Raw genomic sequence first — 20,634 nt, 5'->3', positions numbered from 1 at the left:
CTGCCTGGTTACACAAGGTGAATGCAGCATCGTGACCCATATTAAATGTCTTTACAATTACAATCCATTCAATTTTTATCCAGTACACACAAGAGGGGTTTGAAATATTGTGCAGGAATATTATCAGATGCTGAAGAAGTCATATAATCCTTTCTATCTGTAATATTTACCATATAACCATTTACAGCGCAGAAACAGGCCATGTCGGCCCTTCGAGTCCACGCTGGTTCACTTGAACAACTCCACTAACTCCCCCCTCCCACTCTCCGCCCATAACCCTCCAACCCCCTCTCATCCATCCTTCTCTTAAATGACAGAAGGGACCCTGCCGCAACTATCTCTTTTGGAAGACCATTCCATTCTGCCACCACTCACTGAGTGAAAAATATCCTCTAATATTTCTCCTAAAGTTTTGCCCCCTTACCCTTAATTCATGCCCTCTTGTTCCAACCTCACCTGCTCTCAGGGGAAAGAGACTATTTACATCAAGTCAATCTATTCCTTTCATAATTTTAAATACCTCTATCAAATCCTCTCTCAGGTGTCTACGTTCCAATGAATAAAGTCCCAGTCTCCTTAATCTCTCCCTGTAATCCAGATGCTGTAAGCCAGGCAATATCCTTGTAAATCTTCTCTGCACCCTCTCCACCTTATCTATATCCTTTCTATAATTTGGAGACCAGAACTGAGCACAGTACTCCAAACCTGGCCTCACCAATGCCTTAAACAGCCACAACATCACTTCCCAGCTCCTATATTTTATACTATGTTTTATGAAGGCCAGCATACCTTATGCCTTCTTAACCATCCTGTCTACATGGGAATCCACCTTCAATGAACTCTGTACCATAACCCCCAGGTCCCTCTGTTCCTCTGCATACTGCAATGCCCTCCCCTTAACTGCATATGCCCTATTCAGGTTATTTTTACTGAAATGCAGCACCTCGCACTTGTCTACATTAAATTCCATCTGCCATCTTTCAGCCTATTCTTCCAAACAAGCCAAATCCTTCTATAATCCAAGAAAACGTTTCTCACTATCTACCTTTCCCCCTATTTTTGTATCATCTGCATACAATTTATTACAATGAAAATCTGCAGTCTTTTTCTGGTTTCACTCAATTACATGGTTCCAGTTAGACTGTAAGACATAGCAGAAGTAGGCCAATCGGCCTATCAAGTCTGTCCACCATTCCATCATGAGTTGATCCATTCTCCCACTCAACCCCACTCCATGCTGCCTCCCCATAACCTTTGATACCCTCTCTATTCAGATACCTATAATTTTCTGCCTTAAATACACCCAATGGCCTGGCCTCCATAGCCACCCGTGGCAGCAAATTGCAGAAGCTAGAGAAATTCCTACACATCTCTGTTTTAAATGGACACCTTTCGATCCTGAAGTTGTGCCCTCAGTCCTAGGCTCCCCTACCATGGGAAACAACTTTGCCATATCTACTCTGTCCTGTCATTTAACATACAAAATGCTTCAATGAGGACCCCCTTAATTCTTCTGAATTCCAAAGAGTACAGTCCAAAAGTCATCAAAATGTTCCTCATATTCTAGTCATTTCATTCCAAGAATCATTCTTGTTAATCTTTTCTGAACCCTTTCCAATACCAGCACACCCTTTCTTAAATAAGGAGCTGATTTTAAGATTACAGCTAGGTAATTGAAAAAAAGTCCAGTATTCTCATTCAGAACAGTAATCTTTCGAGTATTGTACATGGAGTATTGTGCAATTGTGAAAAACAGCAATATAAATGGATAGCACAATAGGGATACACTTTGGCCCTTCATAACCGTGCCAAGGAGCTGTTCACATCAGCATCATTCTGCATCACCTGCTGCCAAGTATTATAATAAATCTAACTGTTCATACAGTTAATTTTTTTATAATGTGGGAGGTGTTCTGCATGCACCACCTGTTCAGGCAGAAAGTCTTGGACTCCCATTACCCTTTGGATGGAAAGAAGACATTCCTCATGTTCCTCCAGTTCTACCGATTTTTTTTTTTGCCTCCTCATTTTCTTCTCTCTACTATGGGAAATGTCCCCTCTATCTAATGGACATAAAACATATTTAAAATAAAAGCATTTAAATAATCATAGAACACTCTATTTCTATATTTATTAACCTTTCTCCCACCATTTGTTCTTACCCTTTTGTTGGGTGTTTTCTTGGCACAAAAAAATACACGATCAAGATCTTATATAAAATCCCATATGAATGTACCAATAGAACACAACTTTAGACACCACTCTTCTTTTTTTTAAATTACTTAACTACCACAAGCAAAAATATACCAAAGCTACAACGGAGAAAAAAATATGAATTCAGTAAAATGTAAAGGTGAAGTGGTAGCAAGATTAGGCCACTCAGCCCCTCAAGATTATTCCACCATTGATCTGATTGCATCTTCAACTCTGCGTTCCCTTCTCAATGTGGTAACCTTTCACCTCCTTGCTTAGCAAGCACCATCCTTCTGCCTCAAAAACATTTCCACATACTTTTGGGAAAGAGAGTTCCAATGACTAAGAGAAAAAGGTATTTCTAAGATGTTACTTGTATTCCCTCAAGAGAAGCCTGATGCAAAATACTTCTAAGATTCATCTGTCATCTCCTTGGTTTCCATTATTAATTACCCAGGCATTTTCAATTGGACCAATGTTCTGCTTTTTTTTATATATTCAGAGAAACTCTTACATTTTAGGATAGCGTTATCCCATATTTTCCTTATTATCTTGTAGACATTCATTTACTCTTTTCTATTATACTGTCATGGAGTTATACAGCATGGACAAAGGACCTTTAGCCTAATTTATCAATATTGACCACCAAGTACTAATCCCAATGACCAACTATGCCTTGAAAATTCTAATCCTCATCGAGCTATTTCATTTGGGACTCTCTGCCTCTGCCACCCTCTTAGTATTCTGCCCAATCTTTTGACCTGCCATTCATCTTTGTGAAATTATGTTTTATCTTTAGTGAACTGCAGGTGGGTCTTCCCCTTTGAACATTTATATAACCATATAACCATTTATGGAGCGGAAACAGGCCATGTTGGCCTTTCGAGTCCACACTGGTTCATTGATTTTGTGCGCCCTCTTCAGGCATTGGTGATTTTAAGTGTCGTGTATCTTTGAGAATTTTAACATCTATCCATAGGTACTCTGTACTTTGGATGTGAAATCTCATATTAAAATATTCAAAAACATTGGCTGTGTGAGAGAAGCCAGTGAGTGGCTGTGGACAATTACTTCTCAGACTGGAGGCCTGTGACTAGTGGTGTGCTGCAGGGATCGGTGCGGGGAAATGTTCCCCACAAGTTTGACCCCCGTAAACTAGTTTGCCAGTTCATTTTAGCTAACTTTGTGTCAACCTCCTCATAGTTGATCTTATTTGAGATACTATTCTCAGATCTCTTCTCTCTCTCTCTCAAACTTCTGCATAGACCTGGTTGGGAGCTTCAGACATGCTGTTCTAAGAAAATCTCATGAAATCTGAAATTCTCACCTCAACTAGTTTTGCCCATTTGTTTTTTCCTGTCTGTATGTAGATAAAAATCCCTCTGATTTTTCTCTGTACTCTGACAAATTCCCATTTTCTCAACCTTTATATTCCAATCCTCCAAGTGGTTGCTTGCCGTTGGGGGTTATTCATTTCTGCCATGCGATGTCATTATTTTTCATCTCCATCTAATCCTATAGAACTTGGGTCAACCCTCTCTCTGGTGCTTTGATCATAATAATTAATGAAGCTACTCCTTCAGCTGTTCCTCACTTCCTGACCTTCCTACATGTCATGCATCTTTAGTATTCAAGCCTCTGTGGGCATGTCTCTGTTATGTCTATCAGATGATAGTTAATGTTATTAATTGCATATAGTTCAAGTTTTCTTTACAATTCAGAAGATTATTTTGTTTAGTCATAGTATTTCATAGTCTCCAATCTTATCAACGGATTGACTTTTGGATTTGTAATCCCTATCCCATCCAATCACAGTTTTTAAAAATATTTGTCATATTTCTAGATCGATCATTGATACTTGGATCTCAGACCCTACTATTTACTATTTAGGTAGTTGAAAAAGTTATTTATTTAACAGTTGGGTGGAATACAGGCCCATTTGGCCCATAAGTCCGTGCCGCCCAATTACATCCAATTAACCAACACCCCCAGTACGTTTTTTTGAACAGTGGGAGGAAACTCACGCAGACACAGAGAAAACATGCAAACTACTTAGCGCATGATTCAAACCCTGGTCCTGGTTGCTGGCGCTATAACAGCATGGCTCTTACTGTTATGCTATCCATGCTGCCCGGTTGAAAAGGTTTAGACTCTCTTCATGGTGCAGCTCTTATTTTCCACAGTATTAGCATCATGGCCTACACACTGAAACTACTACCACAGCAGTGGATGAGCCATGCATTCATTTGTTTCATCTTATTGATACTATTTCAATTTCCACATGGCTCAACAGACACAGGGGTCAATTGCAATACACAAACATGCAGGAGAAACTCTGCAGGTCATGCAACATTTATAGGAAATTAAAGGTAACTTGTCCTTGTTAGGTCTCATCAGGGCTGTGTAGCTCTATCAATGAGACCCAACAGACCAGGTCAGGATTAATAGGCTTTAATCAGTATAACCTTACAGTCATATCTTACATGCTGTTGGCCCAATTCCAAGGCAGTACTGAGAGAGGGGATTGGGTGATACCACTGCCTTTATTAGGAATCCTAGAGGGGGACGGGTTACAGTATTTGGGGCGGGGCAACCAGCACAATGACCGCAATACAGTGTTCCACCACATTCACCTCTTCTTTTGAAAAAAAGTCCGGCGGGGTGAAGTGTCAGAGTTCATTCAGAATCTATTTACAGGTTCAGTCTATCTGGTGGTTTCATCCATTGAACTGACCACAGCACTGCCACCTGTGGTGTTGCTTAGGCTCCTGGGCAGTGCTCTGCGTGATGGGCTGCGATTCGGATGGCAGAACAGAATTAATAAGGGCTGGTTCGGGGGCAGGGTGTGTGGGTTGGGGTTGGGCCAGTGCAGCTGGTGCCGATGGTGGGGTCAGATTCTTGACCACGTCTCTGCTAGTTGTGTGGAAAGGGGGTATTGATCGATCAACCAAGTCAGTTCAGTGAGCACCTCAGTTGTGGAGACCCCTGCATAAGCCAGGTCCAGGACAGAAACAGTGTCTCTCCACCAATTCTGGTACTGCACGTAGGCATACTGGGGGTTTGCATGGAGGAGGTGGACCTTCTTAACCAAGCAGTCTGCTTTGTGGATTCTGGTGCGTCTCTGGATTAGCATAGGTCCTGGGGTTGTCGGCCAGACCAGTAGCTTGTTCTCAACACCAACCTCCTGAGGAAGGAGAATCATTTTCCATGTGGGGTCATATTTGTCGCCGTACCGAGGAGGAACCTGTTGGCATGGAGCACCTCTGGTGGGACCTCTTGCCACTGGGAGACGGGTAGCCCTTTTGACAGGAGAACTGACCTCCAAATGGTGCTGTTCTCCCTTTCCATCTTGTCCTACTTGTGTCTATGGCTTTGGCCAGCAGGTATTGGTGCAACTCCTGACATAAATGAGGACCCCCCGGTCACTGTGAATATAACTTGGGTATCTGAAGAGCATGAAGAGATTACACAGGGACTTAATTACAATAGCTGTAGTCATATCTGGGCAGGGGATGAGAACAGGAATCATATGTTGAGAAAATACACATTCCAGTTCGTGGGGGGGGGGGGGGGTCGCCTTGAAGTCCATACTTAAATGTTTAAAGGGGTGGGTGCCCTTGATCAGGTGAGCTTTTTCCGGCTGGTAGAAGTGCAGCTTGCACTCCGCACAGACCAGGCACCTCCCTAGGTCCTCAACCAAGAACGGGAGGTTGTGGACTCTCACAAAGTGATAGAGCCTGGTGATCCCAGGGTGGCAGAGGGCGTAGTGTAGGGCTTGGAGACAATCTTCTCGGTACTCTGCGACAGGGTATCAAGTGGCTCATTGAGCTTCCCGGGCCGGTACAAGATCTCACAGTTGTAGGTGGACAGTTCAATTCCCCACCTCAGGATCTTGTTCTTAATTTTTCCCCACTGTTTATTGCTAAACATAAATGCAACTGCACGTTGGTCAGTCAGCAGGGTGAATGGTTTGCCGGCTAGGTAATGCCTCCAATGGTGCACAGCTTCCACTATGGCCTGGACCTCTTTCTCAATGGCTGAATGCCAGAGTTTGGGGTCCTGGAGGGTACAGGAGAAAAATGACCCAGCGTGCCTGCCTGGTTCAGCGTAGCAGCCAGGGTGAAATCGGATGCATCGCTCTCCACCTGGAATGGGATGGATTCTTCTATGGCATGCATCACCGCCTTGGAAATGTCGCCTTTGATGTGAGTGAAGGCCACTTTGGCTTCTGCCATCGTGGGAAAAGTAGTAGTCTTTACCAGGGGGTGGGCTTTGTCTGCATAATATAGGATCGATTGTGCATAGTATGAAAAGAATCCCAGGCACCTTTCCAGGGCCTTGAGTTTATGGGGGCGTGGGAGCTCCAGCAGGGGCCACATATGTTCAGGGTCATGTCCAATAACTCCATTCTCCACCACACACCCTAATACTGTATAGCCAGATGTGAAGTGCTGAACAGGGCTTTTGCTGTCTGGAGGAATTTTTGCAGTTAGCATCATGGTCCTACAGGTCATGGCCACAGATGGTCACATTGTCCAGGTAGGGAAACATGGCTTTCAATTGATGGTCATCCACCATTTGGTCCATCTCCCTCTGGAAGACCAAAACTCTGTCCACCTTGAACACAGTGTATGTGTTGTCCTCCGGGCAGATCAGGAGCTGGTGATAGGCTGACTTAAGGTCAATGGTGGAGAAGTCCCAGTATTGGGCAATCTTGTTCAGGGAGGGGTAGGTGTCCAAGAGGGTAGTCTTCGACCATCCTGTGCTTCTCTCAGCTCTTCACCACCACCACCTGTGCTCTCCAAGGGCTGGTGCTGGGCTCTATGATTCCCTCTGCCAAGAGTCACTTAACCTCACCCTTGAAAAAGGTTGTCACTGTGAATGCATCACCTGCTATTAGTTGCCACTGGCTTTCAGTCGGGAGTGAGATTTTTGGGGGGGGGGGGGTGTTGGTGGGACCTTGAGGGTGGACAAACTGCAGGCTGTAAGCAGTGGGTGGTGTTTGAGTCGTTGATTGGCTGTGTTCAGGGAGACGGGTGGGTGGTTTAAAATTTGGCTATTATGGACCATGGGGCCCATCATATTCCATCAGAACACTTTTAAATTGGCACTGGAAGTCAAGCCTCAGTAATGACCAGTGCACAGAGTTGTGACATCACGAGCAATTTAAAATCCTTGTACTTGGTGCCACTCTCAGTTAGCGTTACTGTGTAGCTCCCTTGGATTTTGGTCGAATGTGACTTGGAGACCAATGAGATTTTACACTGGACTGGCGTCACTGTGAGGGAACAGTGCTGTATGATACCCGGGTGTATGAAGCTTTCAGAACTTCCCGTGTCAAGCAAGCAGTTCATAATGCAGCAATTTACCTCAAATGTCCAATTGCTAATTAATGTGGGCTGCTCTGATCCTGAACGATGGATGCCAGTGTCAGTTTGTTGTCTAACTCACTAGTATATCTGGCCTCCAAGATGTCTGACCTGAAGATGTCTGCCCCCATGGTTTGCACGCAGCCACCGCCAGAAGTGAAATTGAAAGTGACGTCGACCCTGGGCGTCATATGCAGGCCTCCAGTGTGCTGTTTTCCATGACCAGAAGTGACATGGTCCAAGATGGCAACGGTCACTGTTTGCATGCGGTACTACAAGAGGAAAGTCTGGACCTACATGCTTGTATGTAGTGTCCTTTCCTTCCACAGCTAGAACAGGTTGTGCTTCTATCAGGGCAGTTCTTCTGCAGGTGCTTTGTCTGGCCACAGTAATAGTACTTCAGGTGCTCAGTAATAGGTCTGCAGTTTGGGACCCTGTATCCCAAGATGGTGGTGCCGAGACTCCCCACGAAGCAGGTGCACTGCCGGTGGAGTAAAGCTCTGTTGGGCTATCTCTAGTTCCTTTGCGAGATCAGCCAAGTCCTGCAGGGTCCAATCACCCATCTCCATAAGCCTTTGTCTGATATGATCAGACCTGAGACTGCCCACATAGGTGCCCCTGATCAGTTCCTCCTGGTAGACAGCTGATGTGACATCGGTACAGCCACAAGCTCTTCCCCAGCTCCTGCAAGGCTTGAATATATTCGTCAACGGACTCACCAGGTGTTTGTCAACGGCTGTCCAGGCTTAGATCACGTTCTTTAGGGCCAGATACTGCTTTCTGCAAGAGCCCCATAGTGGCTGAGTAAGTCTCACAGTCTCTATTCATCTGGAAAACACAGTGGACGAGCTGTGCAAACAGTAGGCCTCTCTTATTGACCTCTTCCTGGATGTCGTGTCACCTCATAAAGGTGTTCAGACAGTCCAGCCACTGACCAAATTTTTTAGAGGCCTCTGGATCCTTGGGGTTGTTGTCTAGCCTCTCTGCTCGAATAGCCTTGTCCATGGCATGTAGGTACAGTGAATAAATTGTAGCGTTATCAATTATACCCGACAAACAAAAAGTCGAGATTAATTGGCTTTAATCACTATAACCTTACAGTCATATCTTACATGCTGTTGGCCTGATTCCAAGGCAGTACTGAGGGAGGGGATTGGGCAATACCACCTTTATTAGGAGTCTTGGAGGGGGAGGAGTTACAGTATGGGGGGAGGGGGTGAGGCAATCAATACAATGATTCCAATACAGTGTTCCACCACAAGGGGTTGGGGGGTTGCTGAGGGAACCAGGGGAGATGCGCGGGAAATGGAGGAGATGCGGGTAAGGATTAAATGACAGTAGAGGAGAAGACATGTTTTCTACAGAAGGAAGACATCTCAGATGTCCTGAGGAATCAAGAAATGGGAATAGAATTCTTCCAAGAGACAGGTGGAAAGAGGTGCAGTTGCATTAACTATGGGAGTTAGTGGGTTTATAGATGTGTGTAGACAGCTTGTTTTCTGAGATGGTGTCAGAGAGATCAAGAAAGAGGTGAGCATTGCCACAGATGTTCAAATAACCATGCAGAACCTCTTTCGTAGGCCTGCCTTTGTTATTGGTACCAACGTTCACGATAATCCTTGACTTTCTCCCTTCCCCTATCTTAGACCAGGTCTTAATACATGTACCAGACAAGCAACACATATTTTTAAACACAAGTCAAGTTATTGTCATCTGATTGCACAAGTACAATTCAATGAAACAGCATTCTCCTGCCCTCAGTGCAAAACATGCAGACACACAAGACATAATGCACATCACCTTTGGTGCAGAAAACATTATTTCCCATCACAACATTTTCTTTTTCTGCTTCTAAATTCTTGCTTGCTCTCCCCTCACCAGATTCAAGAACAGTTTATTTCCCTGCTGTTAAGAGACTATCGAATGGTCCTCTCATTAGTAAAATGATAAAACTTCATTTCTAACTGAATCCTTTCTCTGTAACACTATATTCTGCACCTTCGATTTAATTTGCAATACCTATTCCACTTAAAATATGGATTGACCTACTGAATAGCATGCAAAAGAAAAATTTACTCTCTATCTTTGTCAATTCAATTCAGTGGACGCTGACTTGAGGGCTGATTCTTCGAGGTTTTCTGGGAGGGTGCAACCCTGTCCCCATTCATCTCTACAAAGGATGGAACATCTTCTGTGTCCATCAGGAAAGAGGTACAGGAGCCACAAAACTCTGTGAGATCTGTTGAGACCAGGTTCAATAGTTGTAATCCCTCCACATTCAGACTCTAAACTAACAAGTGCAATCATTTAAGGACTCTACTTTGCATATTATTTATAAAGGAATATTTATTTTCTGTATTTCAGTTTGTTGGCACTCCTTTCTTTGATTACATTTCTCTTTCTTGTATACATATCTTTTATTCAGTTTTTTGCACTACCGATAACTAAAATTTCAGGCCAAAAGAATCTCAGGATTGTACATGATGTCCTGTGTACTGTCACGAAACGCATAACAAGCAGCAATAGACAATTAACCAGACAGTGTAATTTTTAACTCAAACTATAGTCGTGTGTGTGTGTGTGTGTGTGTGTGTGTGTGTGTGTGTGTGTGTGTGTGTGTGTGTGTGTGTGTGTGTGTGTGTGTGTGTGTGTGAGAGAGATACCCAAACCACAATAGTCAAGGCCAAAATCCAGAAATTTACTTCAAACTTCAGTCTTTTGAGTTCAGTGTTGAAGCGTAGCCCTTTGAAATTTGGTGCCCAGAATTAATCTTGAACTGATGGGGAGACTGGAGTTGTAGCTGCTACAGATTCACAAATTCTTCTTGCATTGCCTTTGAAGAAATGTCCATCCACACGAGCTGTGGTCATTACACTCCTGGACCTTTGGTAGGATAGACTCGAACTGGGTGATCTCCATGAAACTATCAAGACCCTGGCACTGGTCTCTCCAAGTAACTTCACTGCTAGTCACACTTAAAATGAAGCGGTCTCTCCAAGTGACCTCCACTGTTTGTCACAATCAAAATGAAGCACTTTGCTTCCCAACAAGACCCTCCTGCACAGGTCAATCCACGAAAAGGCCCAGTCATTCACAGAGCATGCTTTGCTTTGAATTCCACAGAACATATGGCTACAAGAGCTGCTTTAAAAACCCATTTTGGGAGAATGGTTCTCCCTTGCAAAATCACAATGTCTTTGCAAATGTATCGAATTCGGTGCAATATGACTGAGATAAGTGAGGAGTATAAACACGCTTTTAATAGCCAGTAGACACAATAGTCCTCAGGTAAATCTGAGGTAAGGCAGGAAAACCAGGGTTTATACTGGGGTAAGTGAGGGTGGAGCCAAAGGAGCAACCAGCCTTCAGAACAATACATACAGTGAATTTCAGTTCACTGCATTCACCCCTTCCTTCAGAATAGAGCCTGTGGGTGAAAAACAGAGACCACTCATTCAAAAAAAATGAATAATTTGCAAATATTTATGTTAAGTCTGTCAGGGGGTCTAGTTATTCTGGTCGAACGCTGCAGCACTGGAGGACTTTGGGCTTTCTTAACTTCCTGGACCCTTTGTGGTACAGGGTCAGTGGATCTCGAGGGCACCATCTCTGGTCGTGGAGTGGATTGGACCACTTCCCAAGCAGTGTCCTCCAGGACCCTGAATGGAGTTCTCAGTAGTTCCTGCCTTACTTGAGACATCAGATCTTCAGTTCCGGCGGGTGCCAGGTCTCTGAATGAGACGGTGTCATTTCTGCCATCAGGGTATGGCATGTAGGCATATGTTAGGTTGGCGTGCAGCAGGTGCCCCCACTCGATCGGGGGTCTGTCTTGCTCCTCCTCACATGCTTTCTCAGTAGCACGGGCCTTGGTGCCATTAGCCAAGCCAGGAGAGTAGCCCCAGATGTGGATTTCCTCTGGAACATAAACATAAGTTTGTGAGGAGTTGCGTTGGTTGCTGTCCAGAAGAGTAACCTTATGGAGTGGAGCGCCATGGGTAGGACTTCTTGCCAGCGTGAGTCTGGAAAGCCTTTGGACCGGAGAGCCAATTTCATACAATCACATTCTCTTTTCAACTTGTCTGTCTCCCTGGGTATTGTAGCTAGTTGTCCTGCTTGAGGCAATGCCTCTTACAAGCAGATACTGGTGTAGGTCTTCGCTCATAAATGATGAGCCCCGGACACTATGGATATAGTTGGGATACCCGAACAGGGTGAAAATAGAGTGCAAGACCCTGATGACTGTGGTGGTGGTCATGTCTGGGCAGGGGATGGCGAGCGGAAAACGTGAGTACTCGTTAATGACGTTGAGAAAGTACATGTTTCCGTTGGTGGAATGGAGGCGACCCTTGAAATCGACACAGAGTCGTTCGAAGGGGCAGGATGCCTTTATCAGGTGCGCTTTGTCAGGACGGTAGAAGTGCAGCTTGCACTCTGCACAGACCTGGCAGGACCTGGTCATTTCCCTGATATTCTCAATGGTGTAGTGGAGGTTGCGTGCCTTGATGAAATGCCACCATTCGCTGGTCAGTGAGAAGTGTACATTTTCTGCCAGCCAAGTAATGCCTCCAGTGCTAATGGCCTCTACAATGGTTTGAGGCCATTAGCCAAGCCAGGTCTGATGGGTTCTGAAGCTCATGGCCTTGTAGGGTGCGGAATAAAAAGGCAACTGGTCTGCCCACCTGGTTAAGGGTCATGGCCAGAGCCATGTCAGAGGCATCACTTTCTACCTAGTAGGGTGCGTTCTCATTCACTGCATGCATGGTGGCCTTTGCGATATAGCTCTGAACGTAGTTGAAACCCGTCTGGGGTTCGGCCGATAATGGGAAGGAGGTGGATTTTAAGAGGGGGCGGACCTTACCCAAAAGACAGTGCATTGGAATCAGCAAATTTCACATTAACAGCCTTTGATCGATTAATGGACCCATGATCAAGCAGCTGGGGAGAGCTAAGATCAATGACTGCCATAAGGGAAGAACATCCTCTGTACGCTCTATGTGGTATATGCAGGCGGACCAGTAATTCTAGGTCTGAACAGCTGCTGGGAGTTGAAATTGTTCTCTGTCAATTATGAGATCCATCCAAAAGGATCAACAAAGATAATCCATTGGAGAACCGACCTCCAGTCACATATCAAATATGCCAAAATTACAGAAATACACAATAAAGAGGAAATGATTTGCACAGAAGTACCTTCCAAGGCATGGCACACGGCGGAAGCAGACTTATTCACCGAGGATCAAGAGTGGTATTTAATAGTAGTCTGCTCCTCCTCTAAATTTCCATTCATCAAAAGGGTGAAAGACCTGAGAGTGTCAACTCTCACCTGAGAAATGAGAGCGCTCTTTGCTGAACAAGGAGTAATATGTGACAATGGAACACAGTTCACATCACAAGAATTCAGAAAGCCAACTGCAGAGTATGAGTTTGTTATCACTACATCATCCCCATACTAGCCCAAAGGTGATGGGAAGCCAAAGAAGACCCATCCCTCGCTCTTCTATATCATGACGTGCAACACCTTTAAGGGCTGACGTGAAGTCCCCGCCAGAACTTCTCAATGGCAGGAGATAGACAACAATCCTCCAGAAGACCAGGAGGAGACTGGCTGACAGGCAAGAAGAAGGACGCCAGCGTCATAACGAAGATTGCCCGGACCCTTCAGAGAGAAGCTCGTGCACATTCGAGAGGCGATGTTGAAAACATGGACCCCAGCGAAGGTCACCAGAGAAACTGAGACCCCAAGATCAGAGAGTGAAGTTTTGACTTGTTGAGAGGGTCAATCTCCCTGCAAGTGTTGGTTCCAGCTGGATGTCTCTTCAAACACCTCCTTTATTGGCGAGTTGTTCTGTTCTCCTTTCACATTGTCCACAGCCAGAGTATTTTTGTACACACCCACACCCACCCTGACTGACCCTCACTGGCGGGGGGCTACAGGGCTTTCGCTGCCCCCTCTACCCCGGGGGGCCACAAGGGCTCTCTGAACACCTCCCACCCCCCGACCCGGTTTTACCACGGTCACGACTTTCCCTCGTCGTGGCTTCACCCTCCTCGGTTTGGATGATTCATTGAACGTTGCCTGAATTGGTACCATTTTCCATCGGGCCGTCGGTAACTATAGCAACCGCGACGCGACAGCAAATGGCCGACTGAAGGCCTACAACTCCCATCACATTCCGCGGGCGGTGGCCATTATGTTATTAGTCAATGCACGCGCAAAGGTCGATGGGTAATGCAGTTTCACCGTCCTTCGATCGCTTCGCTGCCATGCGCATGGCCGTTCTTGTCTCACTCCACGTCGAGCGCCTTTGGTGTCTGTGACGTCACCATTACGAGGCAGTCACCGATTGGTCCGTTTGTTGGACGCTCCGTTCCCTCCTTCGGCTTTCCGGCGTGTCGGTTGGACTTTATAAAATGGCGTCGAAGGGTCCGAAGAACGGTTTGCTCTCCAAAGTAAGTGAACTCCTGGCGCCCTTCAGCCGGATGGTCGAAGGCGTTGCCGTCTCCCCCGTGGTCCCAAAGGGGGGAAACTGGCGGCGAATGGGCAGGAAGTTGGGCCAACCTGGTAACCTGCCTCAGGTCGGAGCCTGTGCTCCGTCCCCATTCCAGCCCAGCGCCCCCGAATCGGCCAGTGAAGTAAAAAGACCTCGCTGGAGGGACTCAGCAGGTCAAGATGTAGACAGGCGCCCGAACAAAATTCAAGTTAGAAAGATATAGACAGGCGCCTGAACAAAATTCAAGGTAGAAAGATGGAGGCAGGCGCCCGAACAAAATTCAAAATCGCAAAATGTAGACAGGCGCCCGAACAAAATTCAAGGTAGAAAAATGTAGACAGGCGCCCGAACAAAATTCAAGGCAGAAAAATGTAGACAGGCGCCCGAACAAAATTCAAGGCAGAAAAATGTAGACAGGCGCCCGAACAAAATTCAAGGTAGAAAAATGTATACAGGCGCCCGAACAGAATTCAAGGTAGAACGATGTAGACAGGCGCCTGAACAAAATTCAAGGCAGAAAAATGTAGACAGGCGCCTGAACAAAATTCAAGGTAGAAAGATGGAGGCAAGCGCCCGAACAAAATTCAAGGCAGAAAAATGTAGACAGGCACCCAAATAAAATTCAAAATCGCAAAATGTAGACAGGCCACTGAACAAAATACAAGGTAGAAAGATGTTGGAGGTGCCCGAACAAAATTCAAGGCAGAAAGATGTAGACAGGCGCACAAACAAAATTCAAGGCAGAAAGATGTAGACAGGCACCCGAACAAAATTCAAGGCAGAAAGATGTAGACAGGCGCCCGAACAAAATTCAAGTTAGAAAGATATAGACAGGCGCCTGAACAAAATTCAAGGTAGAAAGATGGAGGCAGGCGCCCGAACAAAATTCAAGGCAGAAAAATGTGGGCAGGCACCCGAATAAAATTCAAAATCGCAAAATGTAGACAGGCCACTGAACAAAATACAAGGTAGAAAGATGTTGGAGGCGCCCGAACAAAATTCAAGGCAGAAAAATGTAGACAGGCGCCCGAACAAAATTCAAGGTAGAACGATGTAGACAGGCGCCTGAACAAAATTCAAGGTAGAAAGATGGAGGCAAGCGCCCGAACAAAATTCAAGGCAGAAAAATGTAGACAGGCACCCAAATAAAATTCAAAATCGCAAAATGTAGACAGGCCACTGAACAAAATACAAGGTAGAAAGATGTTGGAGGTGCCCGAACAAAATTCAAGGCAGAAAGATGTAGACAGGCGCACAAACAAAATTCAAGGCAGAAAGATGTAGACAGGCACCCGAACAAAATTCAAGGTAGAAAGATGTAGACAGGCACCCGAACAAAATTCAAGGCAGAAAGATGTAGACAGATGCCCGAAAGAAATTCAAGGTAGAAAGATGTAGGCAGGCGCCCGAACAAAATTCAAGGCAGAAAGATGTAGACAGGCGCCCGAACAAAATTCAAGGCAGAAAAATGTAGGCAGGCACCCGAATAAAATTCAAAATCGCAAAATGTAGACAGGCCACTGAACAAAATACAAGGTAGAAAGATGTTGGAGGCGCCCGAACAAAATTCAAGGCAGAAAGATGTAGACAGGCACCCGAACAAAATTCAAGGCAGAAAGATGGAGGCAGGCGCCCGAACAAAATTCAAGGCAGAAAGATGTAGACAGGCGCACAAACAAAATTCAAGGTCGAACGATGTAGACAGACACCCGAACAAAATTCAAGGCAGAAAGATGGAGGCAGGCGGCCGAACAAAATTCAAGGCAGAAAGATGTAGACAGGCGCCCGAACAAAATTCAAGGCAGAAAGATGTAGACAGGCGCCCGAACAAAATTCAAGGCTGAAAGATGTAGGCAGGCACCCGAACAAAATTCAAGGCAGAAAGATGTAGACAGGCGCCCGAACAAAATTCAAGGCAGAAAGATGGAGGCAGGCACCCGAACAAAATTCAAGGTAGAAAAATGTAGACAGGCGCCCGTACAAAATTCAAGGCAGAAAGATGTAGACAGATGCCCGAACGAAATTCAAGGTAGAAAGATGTAGACAGGCGCTCGAACAAAATTCAAGGTAGAAAGATGTAGACAGGCACCCGAACGAAATTCAAGGCAGAGAGATGGAGGCAGGCGCCCGAACAAAATTCAAGGCAGAAAGATGTAGACAGATGCCCAAACGAAATTCAAGGTAGAAAGATGTAGACAGGCGCCCGAACAAAATTCAAGGTAGAAAGATGCAGGCAGACGCCCGAACAAAATTCAAGGCAGAAAGATGTAGGCAGGCGCCCGAACAAAATTCAAGGCAGAAAGATGTAGACAGGCGCCCGAACAAAATTCAAGGCAGAAAGATGAAGGCAGGCACCCGAACAAAATTCAAGGCAGAAAGATGGAGGCAGGCGTCCGAACAAAATTCAAGGCAGAAAAATGTAGACAGGCACCCGAACAAAATTCAAGGTAGAAAGATGTAGACAGGCGCCCGAACAAAATTCAAGGCAGAAAGATGTAGACAGATGCCCGAAAGAAATTCAAGGTAGAAAGATGTAGACAGGCGCACTAACAAAATTCAAGGTAGAAAGATGGAGACAGGCGCCCGAACAAAATTCAAGGTAGAACGATGTAGAAAGGCGCCCGAACAAAATTCAAGACAGAAAGATGTAGACAGGCGCCCGAACGTAATTCAAGGCAGAGAGATGGAGGCAGGCACCCGAACAAAATTCAAGGCAGAGAGATGTAGACAGGTGCCCAAACAAAATTCAAGGTAGAAAGATGCAGGCAGGCGCCCGAACAAAATTCAAGGTAGAAAGGTGGAGATAGGCGCCCGAACAAAATTCAAGGCAGAAAGATGGAGGCAGGCGCCCGAACAAAATTCAAGGCAGAAAGATGGAGGCAGGCGCCCGAACAAAATTCAAGTTAGAAAGATGGAGACAGGCACCCTAACAAAATTCAAGGTAGATGGAGACAGGCGCCCGAACAAAATTCAAGGTAGAAAGATGTTGGTAGGCGCCCGAACAAAATTCAAGGCAGAAAGATGTAGGCAGGCACCCGAACAAAATTCAAGGTTGAAAGATGTTGGCAGGCACCCGAAAAAAATTCAAGGCAGAAAGATGTAGACAGGCACCTGAACAAAATTCAAGGTAGAACGATGTAGACGGGCGCCCGAACAAAATTCAAGGTAGAAAGATGTAGACAGGCGCCCAAACGTAATTCAAGGCAGAGAGATGGAGGCAGGCGCCTGAACAAAATTCAAGGCAGAGAGATGTAGACAGATGACCGAACGAAATTCAAGGTAGAAAGATGTAGACAGGGCGCCCAAACAAAATTCAAGGTAGGAAGATGGAGGCAGGCGCCCGAACGAAATTCAAGGTAGAAAGATGGAGGCAGGCGCCCGAAAAAAATTCAAGGCAGAAAGATGGAGGCAGGCGCCCGAACAAAATTCAAGGTAGAAAGATGTAGGCAGGCGCCCGAACGAAATTCAAGGCAGAAAGATGTAGGCAGGTGCCCGAACAAAATTCAAGGCAGGAAGATGTAGGCAGGCGCCCGAACAAAATTCAAGGTAGAAAGATGCAGGCAGGCACCTGAACAAAATTCAAACTCGAAAAATGTATGCATGCGCCTGATCAAAATTCAAAATCGCAAAATGTAGGCAGGCGCCCGAACAAAATTCATGGTAGAAAGATGTAGGCAGGCACCCGAACAAAGTTCAAGGTAGCAAAATATAGGCAGACGCCCATTTATAGTGCTTGCTTAAAGTTTGCTCATACGTTGAAGAGCTCAAGTCTGAAGCATTGGTTCTGTATCTTTATCTTTGCTACATAAAGTACATTGTTTGACCCGCTGAGTTTCTCCAGCATTGTGTTTTTACTTCAACCACAGTATGTGCGGATTTTTGCATTTTACTTTTTCCTATATCTTGTGATTCTTGCAATACTGAATATAAATGTTCAGTATTAAATAACGTGCAAAGTTAGAGTCTTTAAATGAGCCTTTGATTGAATTTGTTGTTGAGGAAACTGAAGGGTGAGGGTCAGCTGTTCTTGAACCTGGTGCTATGAGTTGTGGCAGCAATGAGAACATAGCATGTCCTGGGTAGTGTGGATCCTTTTTTTTTCTTTTTTTTCTTTTGTCACTTCATTTTTATTTCGAATCTCACAGAGCATTAGCAAAAAATTTGGCTCACCAAATTATGAGTAAAATCATGATCCCTGTTCATGAAAACCCATAACCTTCAATGTTACACAGATAATCTAGGAAGAATTCTGTAATAAAAATGAATGAAACATTGAAAGAATTTTCCCCTTATAAATGCTGAGATTGTAGTGCGTCAAGCGACCGGGCAAGCAAAAAAGGCCAAATCGCTGCAACACTCAGACACTCCAAGATGGCATGGTCTCCCCTTCACTGCCGAGAAGGAGCTAGTGCCTAGCTTCCGCGTAGCGGCCAGCCAGCCGGAGAGTGACGCCATGACACAATGACATCACTGCTGCAAGTCGGGGGGTACGTCACCAGAATTTGGCGGGCCAGCGAGAACACGTGGGGAATTTAAACCAGAAAAGCCAGTCTTTGTTTTACACTCACCTTGGGTGGATGTCTCTTTATTTGGTAGCGCTGCCACAGCGGATGCTACAAGGTGATAACTTCTTACTTGCTGCAACCCAACAGGTCTGCAAGATACACCAACCTTGTGTGGATGTCTCTTTATTTGGTAGCGCTGCCGCAGCGGATGCTACAAGGCGATAACTTCTTACTTGCTGCAACCAAACAGGTCTGCAAGATACACCAACCGACGCCACGGCTCCACCCAAATACCCCGTCGGTGCAGGCCGATCCTGGGTGCGGCCCGGTGGGCTGCGGGTCGCCCGCTTTCCCTGGATCGCGCAGCTGAGGAAGGTCCCGGCACCGTCACCAACTTCTTCCCATTCGGTGGTGCGGATCCTTGATGAGTGCTCCTGCTCTCTGACAGCAGAATTCCATGTATATTTTCTTGATGATGGAGAGAGATTTGAGTGTGATATACTGGGCTGTGTCCACTACCTTTTGCAAGGCTTTCTGCTCAGAGGTATCAGTGTCCCCATTGTTTCATCTTTTAACAAATTTAACGTCCTTAACAGCCCCAGAACTGAGGGGTGGCTGAGCGCTAACTTTGGGTGGTGTGGGCTCACATGAAGGACATCAGAGTTAAAACACAATGCTGGAGAAAATGTATTTTATATATCAAAGATAAAGATACATAATTACCAAGGCTTGAGCCCTTCATCAAGCTAGGAGCAAAATGTAGACAGGTACCCAAATCGGATAAATTTATGTGATTGGGTAAATTAATTTTCCATGTTCTTCTGCACAGAAGAGCAAAACACTCTTTGCTAAAACATTTTTCAAAGAAATTGAGTGTTAGTAAGTGGAATAGGATGTAAATACCTGGATGGCTTTGATCAGATATTTAAGCACAAGCTGAGTTTCCATCTGAGATGCACCAGCTGGCTAGCTGACGGATGGTGAAGACAGGCCAGGTGAGCACGTTTATCACCATATGATGGTACTCATTTTTGAGGGTCATCACTGCAACAGGTTTTATCATGTACTGTTTAGAATTTGGAAAACTAAAGAGTATAGGGAATAATGAGGTCATGTTGCAGCTATACAAAACTTTCGTTAAGCTACACTTCAAATACTGTGTGAAATTCTGGTTGTCACATTGCAGGAAGTATCTGAAGGCTTTAGAAAAAATACAACAGAGGTTGACCAGGATGTTGTCTTGTTGACAGGATACAAGTTAGGAGGAGACATTCGACAAACTTGGGTTATTTTCACTGGCAACCTGCTAGGCCTATATAAAATCATGACAGGCATTGACAGGGTGGGAGAGTCAGAATCTTTTCCCCAAGGAAAACACCATATGTGTTTACAAGAGGGGAGGATGTTTAGCAGTGAGATGCTGGGTAAATATTTTACAGAAAATGGTGGGTGTCTGGAACAAATTGCCAGGAGTAGTAGTGAAGTGGATACAATGATAACGTTTAAGAGGCTTCTAGTTGGACACATGAATGTGAAGGGGATGGAGGGATATCTTATAAAGAGCAAGCGGTATATTTTTAGATCGATTTGGATATCTTCAGCATAGACATGTGGGTCAAAGGGCCTGTTCCTGTGGTGTATTCTCTGCAAATTATTTTCACTGAGCAATGGCTCTGGTATTAGGTTAAGATTCATAGAATTGACCAAGTCGTTGAGGGCCAGTTTTCTCAATGCCAAATGGTTAACATACAGCATAGGAACAGGCCCTTCAGCTCACCATTTTGCCAGTTTTGACTCATCCCATCTTCTTGGAAATGGTCTACGCACTTCCTTCTCCTGCTTGTTCAGGTACCTGTCTAAATGCTTAAATATTGCTATTGTATCTGCGTCCACCACCTACCCTGGCAGCATGTCCCAAACACCTACCACTTTGTGCTTCAACACAAATCTTTAAACTCACTCTAAGTCTAAGCTCTCCGGTATTTGATATTTCCACCCTAAGGAAAATATGATCTGCCTTAACTGTGCATCTCTTAATTTTATACACGTCCACCAAATTGGCCTCTTCTTTGACAC

General features: G+C 45.2%; 1 protein-coding gene across 2 annotated transcripts in view; it reads left to right on the top strand.

Moving 5' to 3' along the window:
* spcs2 (signal peptidase complex subunit 2) overlaps positions 1 to 20,634 on the top strand; it is a 30,942-nt gene that overhangs the window by 521 nt on the left and 9,787 nt on the right. The window contains exon 1 of one of the 2 annotated variants that reach the window (XM_069892233.1): positions 13,901 to 14,012. The exons of the other annotated variant lie outside the window; for it this stretch is intronic. Within the exon in view, the coding sequence (XP_069748334.1) occupies positions 13,974 to 14,012 (39 nt within the window). The 5' untranslated portion in view covers positions 13,901 to 13,973. Of the gene's footprint in view, positions 1 to 13,900; positions 14,013 to 20,634 lie in introns of those variants that run through there. 2 annotated transcript variants of the gene reach the window in all.

The sequence above is a fragment of the Narcine bancroftii genome, chromosome 7, assembly GCF_036971445.1.
Source record: "Narcine bancroftii isolate sNarBan1 chromosome 7, sNarBan1.hap1, whole genome shotgun sequence".
In the NCBI taxonomy this organism is placed as follows: Eukaryota; Metazoa; Chordata; class Chondrichthyes; order Torpediniformes; family Narcinidae; genus Narcine; species Narcine bancroftii.
Note: the sequence above shows the minus strand (reverse complement) of the source record. Positions and strands in the feature narration are given on the sequence as shown.